Below are 24880 nucleotides of genomic sequence, written 5' to 3' on the forward strand. Positions count from 1 at the left end.
CCATAATTTTGGATTGAAAAAAAAAAATAGCAGCACTAACACATTCCCCGAAACCAAAAGAAAAAGAGAAAAAGAGTAGGCCTTGAGTTTTTATTTTTTTCACACGGGGCGGTTTGTTTTAAAAGAACCTTCGTAGTTTGAAACAAGGATGTGACTTGTATTGTCTGTCACCTACGCAGATCTTGGGTTTAACAGTTGCTTTCACAGGAATTGTTCGAGTTCGACGTTTCTTCAACAGATAGAAAAAAAAAATCATTTACATTAAGCTCTGCTCATTCATTGTAATTGTCAGCTGTGTGATTATTTGCACCAAAAATGAGATTTTATGTTAAAATTGTGTTTCAATGTGTTATAAAGATAAAAGTGCCTTGTAGATATTTTACTTTAACCAGATATATGTATACTAATATGAATGTCACGTTTGTTGCAGTTTTCTTGTGCAATAATGATCTATTTATTTCTTACGTTTACCCTTCAGGAACGCGTTGGCATTTAGTCCTCCCGATGTGTATTAGATGAAGGGATTGTCTTCTTCATCAGGGTTTAAAATTAAAAAGGCAAATGAATATTTTCTTAATGTTTTTAATCTATTTTGTAATTAATAACAATAACTATCTAAGAATAATAGTATGTGAAATTTAAATGTATTAAAAATGAGTACAACTCGCCATCAAAACAATATACAGTAAACGTGATTTGCCACGATAATTTCTATTTTTAATCAATCTACATAACAACTACCGTCTTGTGAAGAGATCAGGAGCTTCATTGTTTGAGTTCTCTAGTAACATTAAATAATTCATATTGTAATATACAACTGGATAATGATCCAGGTTCTTAGCAGATCGATTCGGGTTCGAATCTTATTGGTTTGACATATGCTCAATGAGTTAACGATTTTTTAAAGACAACATTGACCAAAAACCTGATATTTAAGCTTATATTACAGATATCCCACTGTTAAAACAAAGGAAAATTAAACCATTAAGCTGTAAGGTATTTTTGTGTACAAAAGACCATTACACTTATTGACCGATATGAAATTTAAAGTGATAATTAGTTTTCTATATTGATTTGAAGTTAAGAAAAAGTCACAGTACGGTATCAGAGAGTTGCCTTAAATATTATAACAAGTTTTATGGATAAGTAAGATTGGTAAACTGCGTAATTATAATGCAAAACTAAACTATGTCATTTTTATATCATAGGAGATAGAATATAATGGTGAAAACATTCGAGTTATGAAATATATGTAAATATTATGAAATTACTTTAGAGTGACGTGCAACGTGAAGTTGCGCATACATTTTTACGACTAATGATAATCAGGGTAGTAAAAATAAAGCACAGCAACATGGCGTTACAAGTACAGAAGCGACCTACGATACCATACCATTACGACTAATGATAATCAGGGTAGTAAAATAAAGCACATCAACATGGCGTTACAAGTACAGAAGCGACCTACGATACCATACCATTACGACTAATGATAATCAGGGTAGTAAAAATAAAGCACACAACATGGCGTTACAAGTAAAGCACATCAACATGGCGTTACAAGTACAGAAGCGACCTAGGATACCATACCAGTTTTGGTAACACTCGATAGAAGACTTGTAATTAGAAAATTTGAAGTTTAACTATAATTTAAGTGACTCAACCCATTGACTGTAAGTTGAAAACGACAAGAAACAAAAACGCGACATTAAAATCGAGAATGTTGCGTAAACTAGGGTGTTGTCTTCACAATCACTGTCTATTACAGTGTAGTATGTAATAAAATAAAACAGGAAATAGAATTACGTAACTGAAGAATAGATCGGCCTACTATTTACTATTTCATCCTCTCCTGCATTCATTATTGTTAGACGATCCCTGTTTTATCCCTTTAAGTGAAACCCAGTTGCTCAGTTTTTATGGGTTTTACGGGTAGGGAACAAAACTGGCAGCTTGCGTTATCATTGCTCCATTGACCGGGGAGTTTGAATTCATGAAACGAGTCACGAAACCTTTGCCTCAGCAACTCGAAGAGGCCCCTCCCACTGTTAACGCAATCTTAGCATTATGAGATTTATTATATGATATCCATTAACTTTTTTTTTCTCCTGAAATTCCATCTTGTTGATTGATGGTATCTAGAATCTTGTTGTGTAGAGGATATTTTAAATGTTCAGCTTATCCACTCTATTTTCAGTTAACCTTGAATTTACTCACGCGGTGTACGACATGACTTTCTGATTGCGATGGGACAATTCACTGAACCAGGTCGTTCTACTTCTTACAAAGTATTTACATGATCTTCAGGTCACAGAACTGTTTTTAAATCAGACTACGTTCACTTTATGCAAAGTTAGTGCTCATGTTATTTGTAAGCTGTGAAAGACTATACAAATTTTTATTATGTGCAAGACAGTGTATTTTTGTGGTGTAAAAAAATATGCTTATATAGTTATAGCGCTGCTGCTTATGGTAATTAACGTTTTCTACATAGTCTATATTCTTCTGACGAAGCTCTAGCATTTTTTGGTTTGAAATAGTCGCAGGGCCCCAGACCCCTGTAGCATTAGTATGCTTTGCATGTTGATTATGCTACGCACAATGTGTTGGCTTCTGTTCTCGCAAATTAGAACCCCCCATTTCAAACAATCTGCGTACGGGTCTGTATTAAAGAAAAGAAACAGTTATTCAGAATATGCATACATAATACTCACGCTAAGTTAATAAATAACTGATATATATTAACGTTTTTTAATGTATTTTAGCACTTCTTACTACATACTATACGTATTTAAAAGAAACAAAAAGTAATAGGCATTCTCCGTGATCTTGGCAAGGTAAAATTACTTTTCAAAACATAATTTGAGATAAAATGCCTTCGTTTAGAAACAAAAATTAGAGACGGATTTTTAACTGGACTAGCGAGTAAGAAAACGTGTTTTGAAAAAGTGATTATAAATTTCGTTTAGTTATCTAGCTTATTATATACCCGATGTCCTGCGTACTTTCAGAGCTTCTACTCACCATGACGACCTCTACATGTCTAACGAGAAAGTAACTACGGATATTATATACAAAACCAACGGTACATTTTTCATATTACTTGTTGCTTCCAGTCTCTGCTCTTCAGTTTGTTGCTGGCAAACCGGGCTCAAATCCGTGCGATACCACAAAATATTCTCCCACTTTTAAGTTGTTGTTGTGTTATAAGAGTGACAGTTAACCCCATAGCATGGATGGTGGTTGATGATGACTGGCAGAGAACAAATGTCCCCAAGTGTTTCGTCCATAGCTTTCTTTAGTCCATTTTTAAATACTAGAAAATGTTAAAAAATTATATATAATTAAGGCAACGTTCATTTATAGAGACAAATGAATAAGAATAAGGCTCTGTATCTTTTACTTTGTCACTCACTGATTATTCACGTACAATATTAACGTGTTTTTATTAGTTATTATTTCTGTGTAATTTATTAATTACTAGCTGAGGGTACCCGCTAAGAAAGCAGTGGTTGGTGTCCCGGACTAGGACTATGGATATACAGGAACATCATTCACTTCCGGTTACCACAAAGAAAAAATCGAGCTTCGAACCTTGGGGCCTTATCTGCATTATAATAGTAATGGTCAAATCCACCTATTTGGCTTCACAGGAGTTTTCCAAGACTTGGCGGTGGTTTCTGTTCACTAACTTTCCTTCTAATGTATTACTTCAAAATTAAGGACTGATAATGTATCACTTCAAAATTAAGGACTGATATCCTTTGGTAAAGCTTTGAAAGAACACATCCGAAAAACAAAAAAACTGTGCACTTGATTAATCGTTGTGTTGGTAGCTATTTCCTTTGGGAGTGAATTATAACGCTGTGTGAATGTTTGGTAATGTCAGCCCATGGAAAATGAATAATTCTTTAAAATAAGTTTGTTATTCCTGTATAGATAGATATATAAAAGTTCTCTTTTGTGCTCATCCTGCATTAATGGAAATATCGATGTGGATTTTGTTGAAATGTACTTTTTTTATTTACTACGAAAGTACAAATCTGTGTACAAAACCAACACCAGTCTCACATACCTAAAGACATGTACGTTTAAAACCAACACCAGTCTCCCATACCTAACTGTGTACAAAACCAACACCAGTCTTCCATACCTAAAGACGTATACATTTAGAACCAACACCAGTCTCCCATACCTAAAGACGTATACATTTAGAACCAACACCAGTCTCCCATACCTAACTGTGTACAAAACCAACACCAGTCTCCCATACCTAAAGACATGTACGTTTAAAACCAACACCAGTCTCTCATACCTAAATACATGTACGTTTAAAACCAACACCAGTCTCCCATACCTAAAGACGTATACATTTAGAACCAACACCAGTCTCCCATACCTAAAGACGTATAAAGTTAATATGAATAATATTCTCTCATCGATTTAGCTGAACTTATGAGAACATGTAAAGATCGAAACTGCAGTACTCAGACCAGAGATGAGATTTGTCATCCAGTGTGATCAAACATGTTTCAGTCAGGAATGTGCTACGATCAAATATGATTCAGTTTACAGTTAAATTGGAAATCTCTCAAGAACATCTCGTTGATTCACCAATTCTTGTGAATGACGAATAAAGTTAAATATAATAATAATAAATGATTTGGGTTAAAGTAAATAACAATGTGTAATTAATCCTTATCCTAGTTTTGATTTGTAAATGACTTGATTAAAATTGACAAATATTACATTTCACCAACTTAACCTACTTCACGCCATTGCAGTTTGCTCATGGAATTTGATAATGTAAATAGCGTCTCAATCACTACTCGTATCTGAGCCCTGGCATTAAACGAAAGGCCACATCGGCACTGGATATAGCGGATATAGTGTGTTTGACACATTGTTATACAATCTTTTTTTACAATCACTCTTAAGTCTTTAGAACTGTACCCAGAAAAAAACAAAGAAAAGTGAATGTTTAACTATTCTCTTCACCGTACTCTGCAGTTAAAGACATCACATCCTCTGTAAAAGAAAAAGGAAAATTTTAACTGTTATATGATCAATAGATGTACGATTTTACCCACACTTCACGTTTTGTGAGATGTTGAAATCCTTTGTTGTGTCTCTCATTCTCGAAACTTTAACAACACAATGGTAAATAGGAATGCTAGAATATTTCTATAATAATAGCCTACTACAGAGTTTGATATACTCCACTTAAAATATTTTAACAATCATTTTTGGTTCTGACAATAATACTCTTAGGAAACAGTTTTATCTGCAATATAGAAAAATAAAGGGACAGTTCTTATGTTTGCCATGACGAAAACATATTTCGAGATGTATAATTAGATTACCTGACCCTGAACGTTATCACAAATCTACGAACATCAAGGCTGATGGAGGTGGTAAGGTGCTAGAAAACTCATCAGTTTACCCTGAACCTCGACACATGAGTACACAAAATGATGAAATCTTAAAAGGGGTGATGACATAAAAATTTCACCCGTCACTAAAAGAAAAATATCGCATTTCAAACAGTTTTATCCATCGTCCCGTTAATGCCACCGATCCAACGAACCAAGATCTAAAACCCATACAGTTTTGTTCGTGACGTGTCATCATCAGTGAAAGAATACCGTTGATATTTCAGGATAAAAAAAAAAGTTTATCATCTGATTTGGGGTTAGCGATAAAAAAATAGTGCTTCGTTTATTTGTAACATTATAATCTGCAGTTTCAGTGTTCATGGTGCTATAGAAAAAAAAGTATCTTATCAGTAAATAAGCTCTGCCGGGTTGATTAATTGCAATGCAAACAATACTGTCCAACACACAAACACACACACACACACTGCGTGTGATAGTAACGTACCTAATCCGCTCAGCTAAGCCTATATATGATTTCTCTTTCTTTCTTTCTTTCTCTCTCCCTCTCTATAATGTATGCCATGAATAAATAACAGTTCGTTACAAGAGATTGTACCAGATGATGTAGCAAAAAAAGCAAAATTCTGATTTTGCGAGTGGACGTGCATGTAGTGAGGACGTGCCGACCAGCACGATGTTATTCGAGTAGCCAGAAAGTAATTATTTTTTTTTTAGATCTCACAGCAGTCTTACTCTATGTGAAGAGGTATATATGTATGGAGCGGGCTGATAAAGACTGCTTGTCATTTCAACACGGATGCTATTAATATGTCTGTAAATAATCGGAGACCGTATTCGTTCCAATCAAGTGTCCTGATCATAAAGTGTAATCATTTTAAAATACTTAATTTTTATGAGATATGAATGACAATCTTAAGTCTAGAGTTAATTCTTTCTCTCCATTCTTTTTTTTTTCTATGATTTCTGAAAATTCTTAAAATATATTTGATTCGGTGCTGATTATGATGTGTTAGTTAATGCCCTTGTGAACAAATATTTTTGTGTGGAAATTGGTAGGCCAACTTTTTTTGTTGTTTTAAAAATTCTAACTTTTACGATATGGAACCAAATCAAGTTACCCGGCATGGCCAGGTGGTTAGGGTGCTCGACTCGCAATCTGAGGGTCGCGGGTTCGAATCCCCGTCACACCAAACATGCTTGCCCTTTCAGCCGTGGGGCGTTTTAACGTGACGGCCAATCCCACTATTCGTTGGTAAAAGAGTAGCCCAAGAGTTGGCGGTGGGTGGTGATGTCTAACTGCCTTCCCTCTAGTCTTACACTGTTAAATTAGGGACGGCTAGCGCAGATAGCCCTCGTGTAGCTTTGCGCGAAATTCAAAAAACAAACAAAACAAACAAACAAACTATACTAAAGTTGTTTTCTATGACACTTACAAAAAAGTAAGCATTATTAGTAATCAACCTATTTCTGCAAGGGAAAATCTGCAATCACACGCATGCATTCCTTTATAGTTGAGAAGGACACTCCATGTTGTAAGCCTAAAGGTTTTTCCTTATTGGGGTTAGTTTTAGGCTAAATATGCTGCTTCTTTGTCAGAAGTAGTTTAGGAGTTAATTTGGTTCTGAAATTTCTGAGACAGATAAGATTCATTAATAAATTTTTATGGCTCATTGCCTCAAGTTTCAACGTTAGATAATGCTTTTATTGCTTGAGTTAATCAGTAATAGTTGATTGTTTAACTATGGCTGAAAAACAAAACAAGAACAAACAAACAAGTAAGCAATAATACTAACAATACTTGTTAACAACCCGTCGTTTCTATTTGTACAGTTGTAGCTATAGTAGGAAGTTATCTATGTCATGTTTCCTATCGCTGACATGGGACCCCCACACACACCTGTCGAACCTCCGCTCCATTTTGGTAGTCATGGAAAACTAAAACTAGTACTGCAAAAACAGCAGAATGTGGTATTATATGTTTATTATATGTGGTATTGTGTGTTTATTATATGTGGTATTGTGTGTTTATTATATGTGGTATTGTGTGTTTATATTCATAACCTCTTGTTTGCTAATGTGTTTTTCAATCTGACATGAACCTTGCTATGTACCACGCTACCAACTTACGACTTATTTAAGCGTACATGTGATTTCAGAAACGATCCCCCATGAAAATATCCCGGCGACGCCCCTAGTTGTCAGCTATAAAAACCATTTCTGTTTCTTAGGATGAACTTAATGTCAGAGTTAGAGCTATTTGACATACTTAACTCAACAATAACAGTTAAATCTTCTGTAACATTTTTATTATTTTTGCACATAATATTGTGTTAGTTGTTTGTTTATCACTAATCTTTTTTTACTTGCGAATATCATCTAAACATTTAAGCTACTTGTTCGATCTGGTGTCATTCAAGTGTTACGAAAAACCCGCAATGTTAGATTTCACAAAATTTAAAAAGTCTCGTATACCACCTAAAGACAACGTTTGCGTGTATTTGGATGAAACATAAACATAGCCTGTGTGGTATAACCTTAATTTCACTTTTGCAAGTTTGCTATTATAATACATTGTATATAGGTTTGCAATAATGAAGTATGATATTATATACTCTACTCATTTGTATTGGTGTAGTTAAGAATGACGTGAATGCGGGTTTCTACTTATTGGTATTGGTCTAAATATGAGTGACGTGAATGCGGGTTTCTACTTACTGGTATTGGTCTAGATACGAGTGATGTGAATACGAGTTTTCAAGAAGTATTGTATATTCCTACTAGAAATCGGTATTGGTCCAATGAAGAGCGAAGTGACTTTAATCATGATCAGTCCTATTGTGATATACCAGATCTAAACCTTTAGAGGAACTTGGGTTGTGTATTTGTGATTTTATTTCACACGTTTTGCAAATAAACGTCTACTCAGGCGTTCTATGCCTTTAGAGAATTTGGGGTAGGGTTGTGTGTTGGATTAGTTTTAGCCTCATAAACCACATAATCAAAGTCGCATTTAGAAACAGGAGATCAAGGATAATTAAGATAAGATAATTTCTGGTTTCAGTGTAGAATTCTTACATTATAGATACTATATTTTGATGCATAGAAAAATAAAGTAAGGTCGTTTATTTTTACTTAACGTTAAAACAAAGAATTCCAATTTACCTAAGCAGTATAGATTGTTTTACACAAAAGAAGTAAAATGAAGAATTAATGAGGCGAACTGAGGTTACGAGAAATTAGAACATACAGGTTGTAAGCGACTCTAAGTTACCTTTCTGAGAATTGTGGTGTATACACAGACACCTGGTAACAGATGTGATCGTAGTTGGTTCGGATAGTTTGTGTTAATTTTCTTAACAGCAAATGTTTGACCTAGTTATTTACTAAAGAGAGTTATCTGGTTTGTTGTTTTATGATACATTGAACGAAAACAGTCATTTTACTAGAATACAGTATCTTGTAGCTAATAAATGAATTACTACCTCTGTTAAATGGAAGAAAATTGTGACTTGTATACATTTAACAAAGCACAGACTTAACTAGAAGGTATATATATATATACCCACTCGAGACGTTGAACTACAGTAAATAAAGGCACATCAAATAAAGTACACGATATTGATGATTAATTATATCCCAATAAAAGTTCATGAAGTAAATAAACAATGTTTCAAACTTATGATTCTCTATGACCACTAGAAACATTTTCTTTGTATCTGATGTCTCTGCATTAAAGAAGTAACAAAACAATAGTAATCAACTATAGTTTATGAAGGATCCTCTTTCTAGGTGATGCCAGTGGCATTGTTAACATTATATCTGTTAACTCTACCACCAGAAAGAGTATTAAAACAGTAATAATAATTTTTAGTCTTAGAATAATTCCATTAACAGATGATATCAGCGATTATCTCTCAGATATGGTAATTCGGTTCTCGCGAAGAAGAACAAAATATTCTAACCAACTTTTCATCTCAAAAAGTTTGCTTCTCCAAATGATGTTCAAGATAGTATCCTTCTGATCTGTATCGACCAACTGTAATTTCTAAATAATTCCTTGCCAGATGATGTCAAAGACTACCTATTTTCTAACTCCATATAGTCAGAAAATATGCATAACAACGAATTTATTGATTGTTGCATTATCATTTTGGAAGAACCCTTGTTCATCAGCGCGGAAACAACAATATAGGTGTTATCATTCAGGAGGTACTGGATATTATATCACTTTCATGTGGAAATTAAATGACCCACTCCTTCACACGAGAGTATGGCCCACATGATCACATTCTATAGTGTTCCCTATATTTCTACCCACCCTCAAAACATAAATGGATGAAAAGAAACTCAACAGAACACATCTCAAGATTCCAGTCATTTTCTATCCACTGTTCGCACTCTAAGCGTCTTTGAAAGCATGCTCTGTTGTTTGTTATTGAGATAAATGACTTTCTGCCAAAGTTTTAGCTGCTTTATTACAGTGTTCATAATGTTCTTTGTGTAGTCAGGATAAAATATATTACTGACCATTATTGAAGGAGTTGGTCAGTTTTGACGAATTGTGTTATCTGTGACACTTTACAAGCCTGTCTATTTTGATCTGGTCGCTTACTATCATGTCCCCTTGCTGTTTTACAGACTGACCGTGATATGATTCTATACTTGCATTTATTGAGTTCAAACAATCACTGAAACTTTACATCGTCAGTCTACATATAAATAAACAACACTCTACAAATTTGTGAAAGTGGGGAGAGGAGAGGCGGTTCTCATGAAGTAATCAGTAAAGATGAAGGTGCAAGGTTGCGCGGAACCTACTCATCCCATCATGTGGTTTTTTTGTTGTTACTTGGTGAATTTCTCCTGAAACTGTTTATCGAAAGAAATGTTACTGATATTTTTTTAATCTCGCTTAACCTTATGTTTTGCAAAATTTAGTGTAAAAGATTCGGAAAAATATTTAAATAAAATACCAAAATTTTACCATTTGAATTAGGAAGAGGTCAAAGGGTAATATAAGAAAACTGTATTATATTTGTTAAAATATATATGGCTTATGACTTGTTTTTTAATTCCGCTGTATTTGAAACAACACCCATTTCAAGTCAAATGCGTTTTTAAAGTAATTGCATTATATGAATTGTTGGTATTTGGATTTGAGATAATTAATTTTGTTGTTGTCATGTGATAAAATAAAAACAGTACTTACAAAAGTATTTAGCGAAACATACAAATTAACACTACTAAACCTGGGCTGTAAAACATTTTTCAACGTTTTCTTTCTGACTAAAGCTTTAAGCTTTCGTGATCAGTATTTTATACAATAATTACAGTATCTTGTTTTTCTTGAATGTTAATATCAGATATAAGTGCAGGTGCAAGAACAAAACTTGTTTCGGACAATTAAATCGTGATCTAAAGAGGAGAATCTAGAATTCTGTAGAAGCCGTAGTTACGCATACCCTACATCACCTGCTAGAACACATGAAATAAAACATTATATACGTAAATGAACTAGAATTTCTGGTCTTGGTACACTAATTAGTAGGAAGACTATGGTCATACTAAAGGGCAGGATACATGTGTGAGAGCTGAAGCAATGCAACCTACAACTAGAAAAAAAAAGGAATACAGCTTTGCAAACTTCATAAAACATTACTACAGATTTGTAAAATGAGGCTTTTGGTGCATTATTTTTATTACGACTTTGCTTGAATTGGATTCCGATTATCATGGTTTTTTATGTTTGTAAATGATCACTTCCATATTGATTTCGTGTTTAGATTGAGTTATTCTTACCGTTTCACTGGAGTCGATCAAGTCTAAATACTTGAAAGAAACTATGTATATATATTTTTAGCACCAGCCATGATATACGTGCTTTATTATTTAAAAGCTACTTGGATGACAAGGTAGCACTTAAATTTAATTCGTTTTTTGTTAGTTGGACAAACAATTAAAATAAAATTATTTTAAGATCGGGATTTTAGGATAGTTGTGCAATGGTTCCATAATCACAGGGTTAATAATGTCATGGATTTTTTAAGTATGTTTAAATATCTCTAAGAGTTATTTAGCAAAGTGTGTATTTCTTATAATCCACCAATATCAGTTGATATTGAATAATTGATGTTTATTGTCTCGATTTCTTTCAATTGTAATAACTACTCAGTCCTGTAAACAGTAGTCAGAATGTCTTTTTACCCTCTGATGAATGACATCGGATTAAAAGTAAATATGAAATAAAAATATAAGATTGCGTGTTAAAATAAGAGGTCGTAAGAAAGAAATGGAATTTTCTGTTCTACATGTAAGGTATGAGTAAATTATGGTTAATGAATAGTTATGTTTATTGTCCGTCTGCTATTAATGGAATCACATGTTAAGTGTTTCCACAATAGATAGCGCGAAACACAATTTCGCCCTAATTACTGAATGTCCTGACATCAACACAGTTTTAATAGATGTTTCCATCCCATATGATAATGCCAGACCCTAATTGCTCGTCGTAAAATGATTACAATTAAAACAGATCTTATCCATCCTGCATATATTTTTGATTTAGATCTCTGTGACTTCTACCTTCTTTTTTATATCTTCTCAGAGATGGCCTGAAAACTGAAGTTATTAAAGCAGTTGTACGTAATTGGATGATGTTGATAAGTGATGTTTGGTTACCATCATTGTACACCATTGGTGTGCGCTTCCTCTAACCTGATATAGTCGGTCTGTGGGAAATGAAATTACCTCTTCTTTTGGAAGACCAGGTGTGGACTTTGTGGTTCCTGTGTCCGGACAATGAATCCAAGGGTCCGTGGTTAGCATCCCGTGGCTGAAAAATGTGCTTTGCATTTTTTGGGGCCATGACGTCAGATAAGTGTTTACGGTTGGTGCTGTTTATTAGCCATCAGTTAAAAATTGGGGTGGCTATGCGCAGATAGCTCTTTGTATAGCTTTGCGCTAAAAAATCTGAAATAAAATTCAGAGCGCCCCTTGTATATTCTTTGTATGTTGATCATAGATACAAAAATAGTTCATGTTTTTACTGTGCATATCGCAGTATTGGAAAAGTTTTACATATACTGAGTGTGGGCCATAATCTAGCTTTTATGCAACTGACTTAAGAAAACGAAAATGATATAACAAAGCAACAGTTTAGTTATCTCTATCATTACCTTTATGTTATCTGTTTATTTAGAATATCTGTATTACTGCAAAAAATAAGAATTGAAGGGATAAGGTTATGCGAGTATTTTGTTAATTATGCTATAATTACCATATAGAATTTTGCATTTCTATTTTCAGTTTATGACACTTACTTCCTATTCTGCTTATATTATTATAACTTACACAGTTTACAAGAACTTATTGAAAAAGACTTAGAAAATTAATATAACAACATAATTTTTAGAATGTGTCCCAATGTCTGCTTTTTGTTTTGTGAACGTGGTTGTACTGGTAAAAAGAGAGAATAGAGAAGATCACAAAGCTTCATGAAATTAGAAGAGTTATGTGTAAAGTAATATGGGATTTTATGTAAATTTATTGTTTGTAAGCATCGCATTTAAAACTCCCACTGTAAATAATTTCCAAAGTTAAGGATGAGGAACTACTATCTTCTTAAAACAAAGTTATCAGCTTGAGAATAAACGTTGATGAAAAGTTTGTTTGATTTGTTATTAAGCACAAAGCTACACTATGGACAATTAGCGCTCTGCGAACTACGGGTATCGAAATCCTATTTTTAGCGTCATAAGCCGCTGAACCACTGGGAGACAATAAGTAGTATAGCATTATAAAATATACGTCTAATGCATAAATACAAAACATCACAAGAATGATGCTACATTGCCTGGAGCTTTGATTTATTAAGACCTAATGCCGAGTTCACGAAAATATAAGAAATATTGACATTTATGGTCGAAACGTTTTTCACGTCATTCTATGTTATCAGAATTATTAACTTGATGAATTTACACAGGTAACGTTCTTTTATATTCCTATCTTTAGGTCGGTTTCCAGACTAATATTTATAATTTTTTGTGCTGCATTCTGGTAATTATTTTAGACCGATTTCATGAAACACCTTTTAATTTGTTTCACAATTCATTCTTCAAAATTATTTTTGTAGCCATTGGGATATTATTGGGTATTTTCGTTAGTGTTTCAGAGTGGTTGGATTATTGCACCACTTCGAAATCCGTCTGTGTTCTATCTAATAACCTGGAAAAGATCCCGCACTACTTTGTGTTCGTTTTACTCGATAAAACTGTATGTGGCTATTTTGCTGTTTTCTAAAGGCATACGTTGATCCTGTGGCGTTTAGCACGATTAAACTTTAAAACATGCTTATCACATCAAATAGTAGACGTATACTGGTACAATTATTCATTGATACTTTTTCGAAACTTAACTTCTTAATCTGTTTTAACAAGAGTTCTCTTTCAATACGACTAAAGAACCACAACAATTGTCGGTTGCCTGTTGTTAACTTCTTTTTTAGCAACAACAACAGAAAGACTGAACTTTAGGCACGTACAGATCTATAACACAATGACGTTATTTTTCTGAATTTGATGACCGCGTGTTGTGTGCTCATTCAACTTCTTGTGCTTAATTTTGTTACTGTTATTTTCCCATCACAGAGTAACGGCTAAAGGCTGTGCTTGCGGCAACCTCAGAGTTCGCTCTCCTTTGATTACAGGTTACATATATATGTATACAAGTGAGTCGTTAATACGTTTCTTTGGTAACGACTTGGGCCATATGGTTTCTGAATAGCTTTACAAGCGAATCCACATACAAATTTGTATCGGAAAGATTTATTGAGGCAGATAACCAGTTTATTGGAGTCGATTAGGAAAAAATGGTTTCACTGAAGCAGCAATTATTAGCTTGATGGCGTATTAAATAAAAGTAATACATAATGTTCCGAAAAAGTGGTTAATTAACTTCAAGACTTAGAATCGTTGACAACCCCGAAAGTTTGAATTTTTCAACTTGAACACGTGTGCCGATTGATTTCTAGATTATATTCCCATGTATTTTTAGTTGATACAAGTTAAAAGGCTGGTCTATATATTCTCTAATTAATGATAAATACTAGTTGTAAGGTATTAGTAGGTGATACTACGTTTCGTACCAGTTTTTAGGTCCCGTTTCATTATATATGGAATCACTTAAAATTATACCCCCAAAATATTCACCCCCTACTGTCTCAGTCATATTTATGAGAGAATTAGCCGTAGAACTGAGATTAGATTAATTGAACTACAGGACATTCGCGAATTGCGGCAGCAGAAGTACAAAAACTGGCGATGATTTGTATGATTATGTTTTTCTTATATTTTAAAGGAAACTCAAATGAAATTCTTGTAATTGTATATATATTTGTAAATCAAACCAAATCATCTAATTCTTTGCGTATTGTTTATCCTTCTGTTGGAGAGGAGTTAGTATTTGGGCAGTAGTTGTAGGACCAAAACCGAATATTTTGTTGGTTGTCAGATCAATTTTACTTGTATTAGTATGCTACTGAGAAATCGTGACTTTATTCATATGAATGCAGAAGCTTCCAGTAGCGAAGAAATGCATTATAAAATCCGACTTTTACTTTACATGTTCATATGATTTATGGAGTGTAATTATGTCATAGCAACAAAAAACAGACGATACTCAAGGATATAAAAACTGTAAGTTTTTGCTGGAGTGTTCGTTAATTGTCACTCAACACAAGCAACTACGTTAGTATGTATTAGTAGTGTAGACATAAGTTACTTTCAGAGCAAGTGCACTCGTTATAAATCAAAATGCTGTCAGTTTTATATTCGAAGCAAATAAAAGCGGGACAAACATTATAACCTACTTTTTTTTAGTATTGACTAAAACCCGTAACCCTGCACATGACTGTACCACCCTTATTCACATGCCTGTTAGGTAAAACCCCCTTCACCTTTGACTTCTAAAAAGATCCGTTTCACATTAGTGTTTCAAATCGCATGGATGAATCAGAAAACCATCATTTACTTAAATGTTTATTTTGAATATCCTAAGTACGAAACTAATTATGATAGTAAGGTAGGAATTATATCGAAGATTTATACCTGCGAATCAAGTTTGCGATTTCATTGCGAATATGAGTTTTAAAAACAGAATTCGGGTTTTGTAAACGGTGCGAATTGTTGTTTATCTTTACTTGCGTGTTAAGTTTCGGTATTATGTAATCATAGAACTTACTGTCAGATGACTTTCACTAAAACTTTCCCAGCTGTGTCGTTGATTTGGCAAAGATTTCGACATAACCAGTTTTATTACAAACAAAACATTATCAAACCAATATCAGGAATAATCAAAACCTTTACCTACTCAATAGTACTGGTATCCTTTCTGTCTGGGTAAGAATTAAGATTCAAACGAGTTTTGCAACTTTTGTGTTTGGCATTATTCATGGAAAAACAAAAAGATCTACATAAATCAAACTCTGTGATGTGCATAAGATATCCTATTTCTCTTCGTTGGAAAGGTTAAGAAAATAATATTAGGTCAACATTGATACAGTTGGTGCCTATCTACACGTTATGTCTTAAGTAAACAAAGGGATAAATAACATTGATAACCAATGCATTTATGTACATATATATATTAACCTTTACCGAAAGCTATGGAACAGCAAATTTTGAAAAGAGGAATATCGTATTTTGTCACAGGAGTTCTCATTTTAATAGTGATGGTTTAGCCTTGTCTTCGGTCATAACCAAGACATTAATACCTGCCATCAAACTGGTAAAGATATTTAGTGGAATAGATGTCACCCACCTTATAAAGAAGCTCCAAGTACAGCGAGATTTAAGACAATATAGCATTATTTAATTGGACTTGGATCGAAGCTTTATGGTAGCAAACACTGATCACAACATGTGACATCACGTTATACTGAAAAATATATGACCTTTTACAAACTTTTCTGTTGTCGTAAGCAGTGCAGCATTGTATCGTTAAGAATATTGCAATGCGATGAAGGTATTTTTGGCTACAAGAACTGTTGCTAAGACTAAATTAAGTGAAACAAGCCTATATCATGTTGTATAAAACACAAACCCGTCTATTAGCGTGAGCATCGAGATTCATCATTCCTTGCCATGTATTTTTTATTTCAAAATTTTCCCACAAAGTTTGCTGAAGGTATCAGAAAGCCAATTCCTTACAATTACAGCTGCGATAAGAGGCTTATGGGTTACATCACGCCTATGACATCCAGCAGCATGGAATTCGCTATAGTGAATGTGCTGGTCTACAATTTTGAACTCGCATAAGTCATGATACTAAAGATTTATTAATCAACCCAAATAGTTTGTGTGTTTTTTGTAAAACGCCATTTTTGAAACTGCAATATCTTAATTAGTTACTGTTTCGTAGAATATTATTTATTTGGTTGTCGCTGTTGTATTCAGTTACAAAAACCTACAATACCTGGAAATTACGAAATAATTATTCATCACTTTCGGTTAAATGTTTATGTACATACAAAACATTTAAATACATCACAAAGTAATTATTTAGTAATTATCAATTATCTTTTTTGCCTTTCGAGAAAGTTTTTACGGAAACACTAAAATGTTTTTCTTCACAACGTCAGTGGAAAGTTAGTTATTACCTGATATTCTATAGGACAAATGTACAAGGTTTGAATGCATGACGTTTTTATTATCGTTTACTCATCACAGAGAACTTGTTTCTATCAAGACTCGCGGTAGTGTGTAATGCGACCAAAACAACCTGGAGGATAGATACGCCGTGTGTTATTAACAGGAGTGATAGTTTAGTAATTTTCCACTTTCTATAGCTCGGACTGTGGTAATCCAAATTATCACATATTTTCAGACTGTATGTTCTACTGGACCCTTACTTCACATACCAAATTTCAAGGCAATACATTAAGAAATACACGAGATATAACATATCTAATTTTGATTGAGTTTTTTTCCACTTTTTTATTTATTCGCTCCAAAAGTACGGAAACTTTATTTGATAGAAAAACAAATACAACTTTCATGAATTTCTTACAAATCTGGAACACTGATATATCTTTACAACCTGATATTTGGTCTAAGTATAAGTCGCATGTGCAAAGTTATTCAACAAAAACCGCTCAAATTTGACCAAAATTTTTGCGCATGTAACAAAACTATAGGGTGAAAGCACGTGCAAATACGTAAGTATTCGTTAGGCCAAGCAAACTAAATTAGCAGTTTCTAACTCAAGTTTTCAAAAGTATCATACGGATGGACGGTTATCATTCATTATTCATTACCAACTTTTAATCGCATGTTTGCTACATTTTATGAAATTCTCCTAATTACTAAACGTTTGGCGTCACGTGATATTAGCTTAAGCAATTAGCGTAAATAATGATGCTTGTACCTAGTGCTTGCGGGTGATGAGAAGCAACTGTTAATCTAGTTTCCTTGGCGTTACTGTAAAATAAGCTATTAACAGTGTTTTAGAGTGGAAAAACTACCATCATATATTTCAAAGAATGTGGTTGATTTTGTAAAACATAGGCCTGTTTCGAATAATAAGGTTGCGATCCTAAAACTAATATTACTTACTATCGAGTGTTATTTTCTTACATGCTGTGGTTTGCTGGTGTGTATAGACAAAAAAAAGTCATGATATCTAATGAAAAACACCCTGGGTGTGAAAAAAGATGTGTCCCCCCCCCAAAAAAAAAGGGATTAAGGAATGAAATAAAATTTGGTGACCAAACATATAACTAATAAGTGAGTATTTGCTGTAAAATGTTTGTCCATGCTATAAATGTAGTTATCAGTTTGGCCGCCAATTTTGACTTCACTTTAAGTCGTACACTCAATCCTTTTTTGGCCCCACCTTTTTTCACATCTAAGGTGTTTTTCATTAGATACAGGATTTACAGAATGCGTAGCATTTATGCTAAGAATTAATTAGCTGAAACGCTGTTTAAGAAATTACCAATAAATATGAAGCCCAGTCTATTATTTGATTCACCATTTCTCACGTCAGTGATATTGTAATAAGAATATACTTTGTGTCACATTAATAAAATGTTTTTTTTTTTCCTGTTTATGTTACATTTTAGTCCTCGTATTAGCTGAAACAATTGTGGGAATTATTGTCATCTTGATTTTCGGTTCCTCATTCACCAAGTATATGTTACATTTTAGTCCTCGTATTATATGGAACAATTGTGGGAATTATTGTCATCTTGATTTTCGGTTCCTCATTCACCAAGTATATGTTACATTTTAGTCCTCGTATTATCTGAAACAATTGTAAGAATTATTGTCATCTTGATTTTCGGTTCCTCATTCTCCAAGTGTATGTTACATTTTAGTCCTCGTATTATCTGAAACAATTGTAAGAATTATTGTCATCTTGATTTTCGGTTCCTCATTTACCAAGTGTATGTTACATTTTAGTCCTCGTATTATCTGAAACAATTGTAAGAATTATTGTCATCTTGATATTCGGTTCCTCATTCTCTAAGTATATGTTACATTTCAATCCTCGTATTATCTGAAACAATTGTGGGAATTATTGTCATCTTGATTTTCGGTTCCTCATTCTCTAAGTATATGTTACATTTTTGTCCTCGTATTATCTGAAACAATTGTGGGAATTATTGTCATCTTGATTTTCGGTTCCTCATTCTCTAAGTATATGTTACATTTTTGTCCTCGTATTATCTGAAACAATTGTGGGAATTATTGTCATCTTGATTTTTGGTTCCTCATTCACCATGTATATGTTACATTTTAGTCCTCGTATTATCTGAAACAATTGTGGGAATTATTGTCATCTTGATTTTCGGTTCCTCATTCACCAAGTGGTCTGCTTGGTTTAAACAGTGTTGTTGTCGAGGGTAGACGCGTGTAAGCTGATAATACTCACTTTTGATTTGGGGATTATGGGATCTAAACGAGAAGTTTGGAAATAACCAAGATGTCTCTTATAATGCAGATGAAAGTAAATTAAACAAATATGTGTAAAATATATCTGCTAAAAAAGGCCCCGAGTGCAAATCAAGCAATTGAAACCTGGTACCAGCCACAAAGTAGGAATAGTAAGTTTTGTGTTGAATAAAAACTGTTAGCAGAAGTAAGGCCCATAAAGTAGCAGGAATACATCGTCTACAAGGTTTTACACCTGTTCACAAGCCTCGCATGTGGAATTAACTTATTTACTTACATGTGCTCTTTATTTTAATCTTATAACACACAACGTTCCAAATCGAAACTAATAATCACTGTTTGCCGCCAGAGGGGAGAACGAAATAGTTTTTTACTTGATGTTACAAGTTTTAACTTCCTGGAATACCAACTTCAGGAAACTGATTTTTACTATTGGTTTCTTTTTGATAAGGTATTTTAATATTATTTTTCGGTTACATAACTGATGCTTCTTTACGTACAATTTTGATATATTAAAGTAATCATAAAATGTTGGTATGTTAGAATAATTAAAAAATAACTGATGCTTCTTTCCATACAATTTTGTATATCAAAGTAATTAAGACGTAATTGATGCTTCTTTCCATTGAATTTTGGTATACTAGAATAATTAAGACATAACTGATGCTTCTTTCCATAAAATTTTTTGTATATTAAAGTAATTGAGACGTAATTGATGCTTCTTTCCATTGAATGTTGGTATATTAGAATAATTAAGACATAATTGATGCTTCTTTCCATACAGTTTTGTTATATTAAAGTAATTAAGACATAATTGATGCTTAATAGTAAAACGTATATATTCTCCTATCTGTTTAAACAAATCTGCTTAAAACCGTGAAAACGAATAGCTTTCATTTCAATACATATTTGGTTATAACTTATTTTTTTTAATGTATTTCAGTTTAGAAAGATACTTTTGTTAAATACCGACCAAGCCAACGTTTCGGCGTTTCTCTCCATGAGCTCAGACCCTTTAAAAAACACATGCTACTATGGGAATTTCGAAGTGTAAAAATCAAGAGTGAAACAGTGTATCAGTGAAGATTACATTTAATTCTGAGAGTTAGGACAACTATTATTTTAGGTTTTGCTAGATCTATGGCATGTTAACAATAGAATTAATTTCACCGAACTCTTGGACTAGTGGTTAGCCTGTCTGGAATATGAATTCGAAGATTTATGGTTCGATTGTCGTTGCTGTAACACTGTCCGCACTTTGAAGCTGTGAGTATACTATCAGATTGATGGTTATATTTTCCTATTCGGTCTGACAAAGGTATTTTAAAGAGCTAAATATCTACTTTCTATAGGTTTTCTATCGAAAATCTAGGTTGGATCTGCGTATATAGGTAGCCTGTTTGCGCGAAATTCTGAAAAAAAAACAATTTTACAGAAGTAGCAGAAAAATATATGGAGTAGTAATATAAAAGCAAATGTTGAAGTGAGAGAAGGTTTACTTGACACTGGTTGTGTTTCCTCCACCCTAAAGGATATACACTAGAGAAAGGTGGGTACCATGCAAGCACGTGGCTGTGTGGGATCTTGATGTATTGTGGCGAGATTATCCTTTTACTACCTACACAGTTTGTTTGAATGAGACTTGATATATAAGAATTGCATAATTTCGGCGCATTTTGCAGCTGAAAAATGCATGAAGATGTCGAAGCAGGAAATTAGCTATTTAACATTTATTCTGGTGGTTAGTGTTAAGATTGTTTAATTTTGGCATGTACGCATCAAAAATGATGTAAAAAAAATATGTTTGAATTTATATGTTCGCTTCTTCAGAAAGGCCATGATACATTTTCAACCATGATTATTTTTAGCATAGCGGTTCATAAAATGGCTGAGATTTTTTCCTGTTTTTTTTTTTTCGAGTACAAACTTTTAGCTTGTAGCTCTGCCATCTCTTGACCGATTTCAGATCTAATTACAGTTTTTGACTCAGGAGGTCAAATCCTTTCGATTGATGTATTTCCACACACTCAAGGTTTCACGGATTAATTTATTTAACCCCTGCCTAAAAGAATTTGAATTTGAGTGTAGGCTAGTAGAGATCCTGATGAGTAATAAAATCGAATCGGGTACACGCGAGCCCCACGCTTGGTACTGCTGGCGCACGAAAATATAATTAATAAAAAGGAACAAAAAAAGGTCTCGTATATTAATTTACTCTGATCCCGTCTGAAAGAATTTCAAGTGCCACGGCTATTGAGGATTTTTTTTTTAGATAAGAAAACGATTGAAGAAATAAGAAGTAAATTCAAACTACACATTTGGGTATAGTATGCTATTCGCGTTTTAATATTTATTTTTACATGGGAGCACTTTTTAATCCGTAAAGAATACCAGTTCTATAGTAGAAAAAAACTTGAATACCATAAAGTCTTAATTACAAATAAAGTAAAGGTAGACCTCCGTGCAACAGGGTAAGGTAAAGGGACCACGCAATTTACTAAGAGGTTGCGAGATAGCGGGCTTTAGGGGGGACTTGACCCTCTCAAAATGTTATTTTAAATTGAATCTCGAATTATATGTCTAAATATTTCTTTAAGGGAAGAAATAACTATCAGAATAGAGGAAAAACATTTTTTTTTCATTTGTTTGGAATAGTACGATATCTGCCATTATTTATAAATGATAGAAGTTTAACATCTTGGTCGTTTTTTTTTTTTTCGCTGTTTAACTGTAAGTATTCAAACAGGAATAGGAGAAAGGAAATGTAAAGTCTGTAATATGTTATCAATTTGTTCTGCCAGAAGATATTTTGTTGTTAAGTTTATGAAAAATTTGCATTTTGCTCTTGGTTACGATGCATTTCTGTTTGAGAAAAGTTTTATTTGATTTAATTTAGCTTGTGCTCTTTTTCTATCATTGCCTCAGTATAACACAAAGACGGTTACACCTTGTGGGCCAGTTTTTTTTTCTTCTTAAAATCCACCGAAGGGCGAAAGAACGAATACCAAGTTCGATCTCTACATGTTATGACTTTCCTAGCAGGTGACGAATGTAAGACAATGTTAAAGTGGTGGTTCTATTACACATTCAAACAATTCGAACAAGCATATGGTATACAAATGATCGTTATTACGCTCAATGAGCCAATAGGCAAAGGGGACGTTCGCATGTTACGATCACGGGACAATGTTGCAAATCTTTTTTTCTAACTCCTTCTTCACTAAGTATCTTCATAGATGCGAGCTGAATTAAACATGTGAAAACAGTTTAGAGTTAATTGAAAGGAAACTGACAACAAACGAGACAGTGTGATGATCTTATTAGCTGTTTTTAACCTTAAAAAAACCCTATATTTTTATATGTTGTTTGAGTTTATTTTTTCAAAGATCGTCATAAAATATTTTAAGTACTCGTTAATGTTAATGATAAAACGTACTCGAAAGAGATTCATGTGAAATAAACAAGTCTAAATACACGTATTAGCTTTATTGGAAATGTTAAATAAGAATAATCATGCGATCAAACAACAGACGTGCTGTACAGAATTATCATTATTTAATTCTTTTAGTCTCCGTGAGAATAACAACTGTCTTCGCGGTATGATCATTGACATCGTCTTTCAAGCAACTCGTACAACAAACGGCACTTGACGGCGGATGGACTTTTCGCAGAGCTCATGGCGGCTGGACAACCCGTGAACGATCCCTACTGGGAATTGGAGAGGTACCTTGAACTGGCGCAAGTAAGTGAATGAGAATGGTCTATTTTTTATTATTAAAAGTGACGTAAACTGTTACCAAATCGTTTTGGATAATGTCCAATGACTGTCTAGAGAAAACTTATCACGCGTGAAAAGTAAATCAACTTTAACTTGGTAGTTTTGATAGATGTTTAAATAACATAAAGTGAAGATTTTCACGTGCCTTTTTATGTATTTTTACTTTTGCTTAAACATGTTTATATAACAGTGCACTAATATAGTTTTGTAATTATATAATAACCCGATTAAGACAATTTTATGAGTTTATAATCAACGGCAAAGTTAGCCTATCTTCTTTCTACGTATATTTCTTAAAGTTTTACAGAAAGTAATTAATTAATGGTGTAAATTTTTTACAAGTATCTACATTTCAACTAATGTCAGATAAATTCATGCAAAGAATTAATTTAGTAGTTTAACACAAGAAAATTGTACGTTAAAATTACAGCAGTATCAGCGTATGGAAGGTAATTACAAATATATATATATTCCTTGATTTCATATCAGTTTCATTCCATCGCATATATTAAAATAGTGTATTGAAAGTAAATGTAGTTTTATTGAACAATGGCGCCAGTTATTTATAAGGCATAAATCCGCCTTGTTTCTTACGTGCAAAGGGTACATTTTTTTAATCATCATATCCACATTACTGTGGCTGATTATGTTTCCACATTTCACGTGCTGATTTCTCGCCTCACTTCTATTATAAATTCAAATTTCCTTTATGGCAGTATTCGTTGACTTTGTTCTTTTAAATCGAAATTTTGCATTTTTAGCCATAAGAAAATTATTCAAATAAATCAACAATCATATTTTCTTTTCTTTACATACTTAAATGAATGTGTAAATCATGATAAACTTCAACGCTTTCTTTTGTAATGCTTACTATACTCATTTGTAACTCATGTAACTAAATGTAACTCATTTTTACAATCCTAATTATATGTACCTGAGATGCATTGCCCCCACCTATTAAGGAGATATTACGACCTTGGGCAGTGGGCAGGAACATGTGGATTTTCTTGATAAGTTATGTATCCAGCTGCATTTTATCAACACCTTGATTCAAAGAAAATCTTCTATAGGGCGTAGCGAAACCCAGGAACGGTTTTTTGTCATTTATCGGCATACGTCACCACCTATATTTTTTGTGATGGATGGTGTTTTTGGCAATCATTGCATGTGATTAAAGTTTTGCATTTATTTGGACATTAACTAGCCTTCTAGTCGGAAAGCCAACACCTCTTATTGTCATTAAAGCTGTGTAGAAATGCGCTTTCTTCATTTCAACATCAATGAGAAGGATAAACATATAAAAACAAATGTTTGTGTATATTTAGTTCTTTATATCTGTTTTGGTAAAGGTTGATTTTAGTGTTAACATTTAACAACAATAATCTCCAGTGTGAATGGAAAGTTCCAGCTCGTGCTCACCAAACTTACAATTCATGTAGTTTATTCCGTGCAATATGTTAAAACTAATATTTACATCGTTAATAAAAAGTAGGACTGTGTTTGCTAATTGTTTCCAGCAATGATAGGAAGAAATGCGGGTCCGTTTTCGTATAACACACACATTCTTTATCCGAACTTTTACACTGATTTCGTGAAGTAAGTATAGTAATATTCACTGTTTAAAACAACAACAACAACAAAAAACAATACATATTTGGCTAATTCTGTTGATTCTTCCCAAACCTGTAAAATTCTCGGACTTAATTGCTAATATTGAGAACCCTCCACCATAGCGTGAATATTTTTTCAGATATCCA

The 24880-nt window shown here is 33.3% G+C and overlaps 1 protein-coding gene across 5 annotated transcripts in view; it reads left to right on the forward strand.

Moving 5' to 3' along the window:
- LOC106467111 overlaps positions 1-24880 on the forward strand; it is an 81416-nt gene that overhangs the window by 24488 nt on the left and 32048 nt on the right. For 2 of the 5 annotated variants that reach the window (XM_022395230.1, XM_022395234.1), the window contains exon 2: positions 22914-23087. In XM_022395230.1, coding sequence (XP_022250938.1) covers positions 23022-23087 — 66 coding nt within the window. In that variant the 5' untranslated portion in view covers positions 22914-23021. Of the gene's footprint in view, positions 1-6234; positions 6262-12000; positions 12283-22913; positions 23088-24880 lie in introns of those variants that run through there. The other 3 variants (XM_022395232.1, XM_022395231.1, XM_022395233.1) reach the window with 3 other exon arrangements.

The sequence above is a fragment of the Limulus polyphemus genome, unplaced genomic scaffold (assembly GCF_000517525.1).
Source record: "Limulus polyphemus unplaced genomic scaffold, Limulus_polyphemus-2.1.2 Scaffold2492, whole genome shotgun sequence".
Classification (NCBI taxonomy): domain Eukaryota; kingdom Metazoa; phylum Arthropoda; class Merostomata; order Xiphosura; family Limulidae; genus Limulus; species Limulus polyphemus.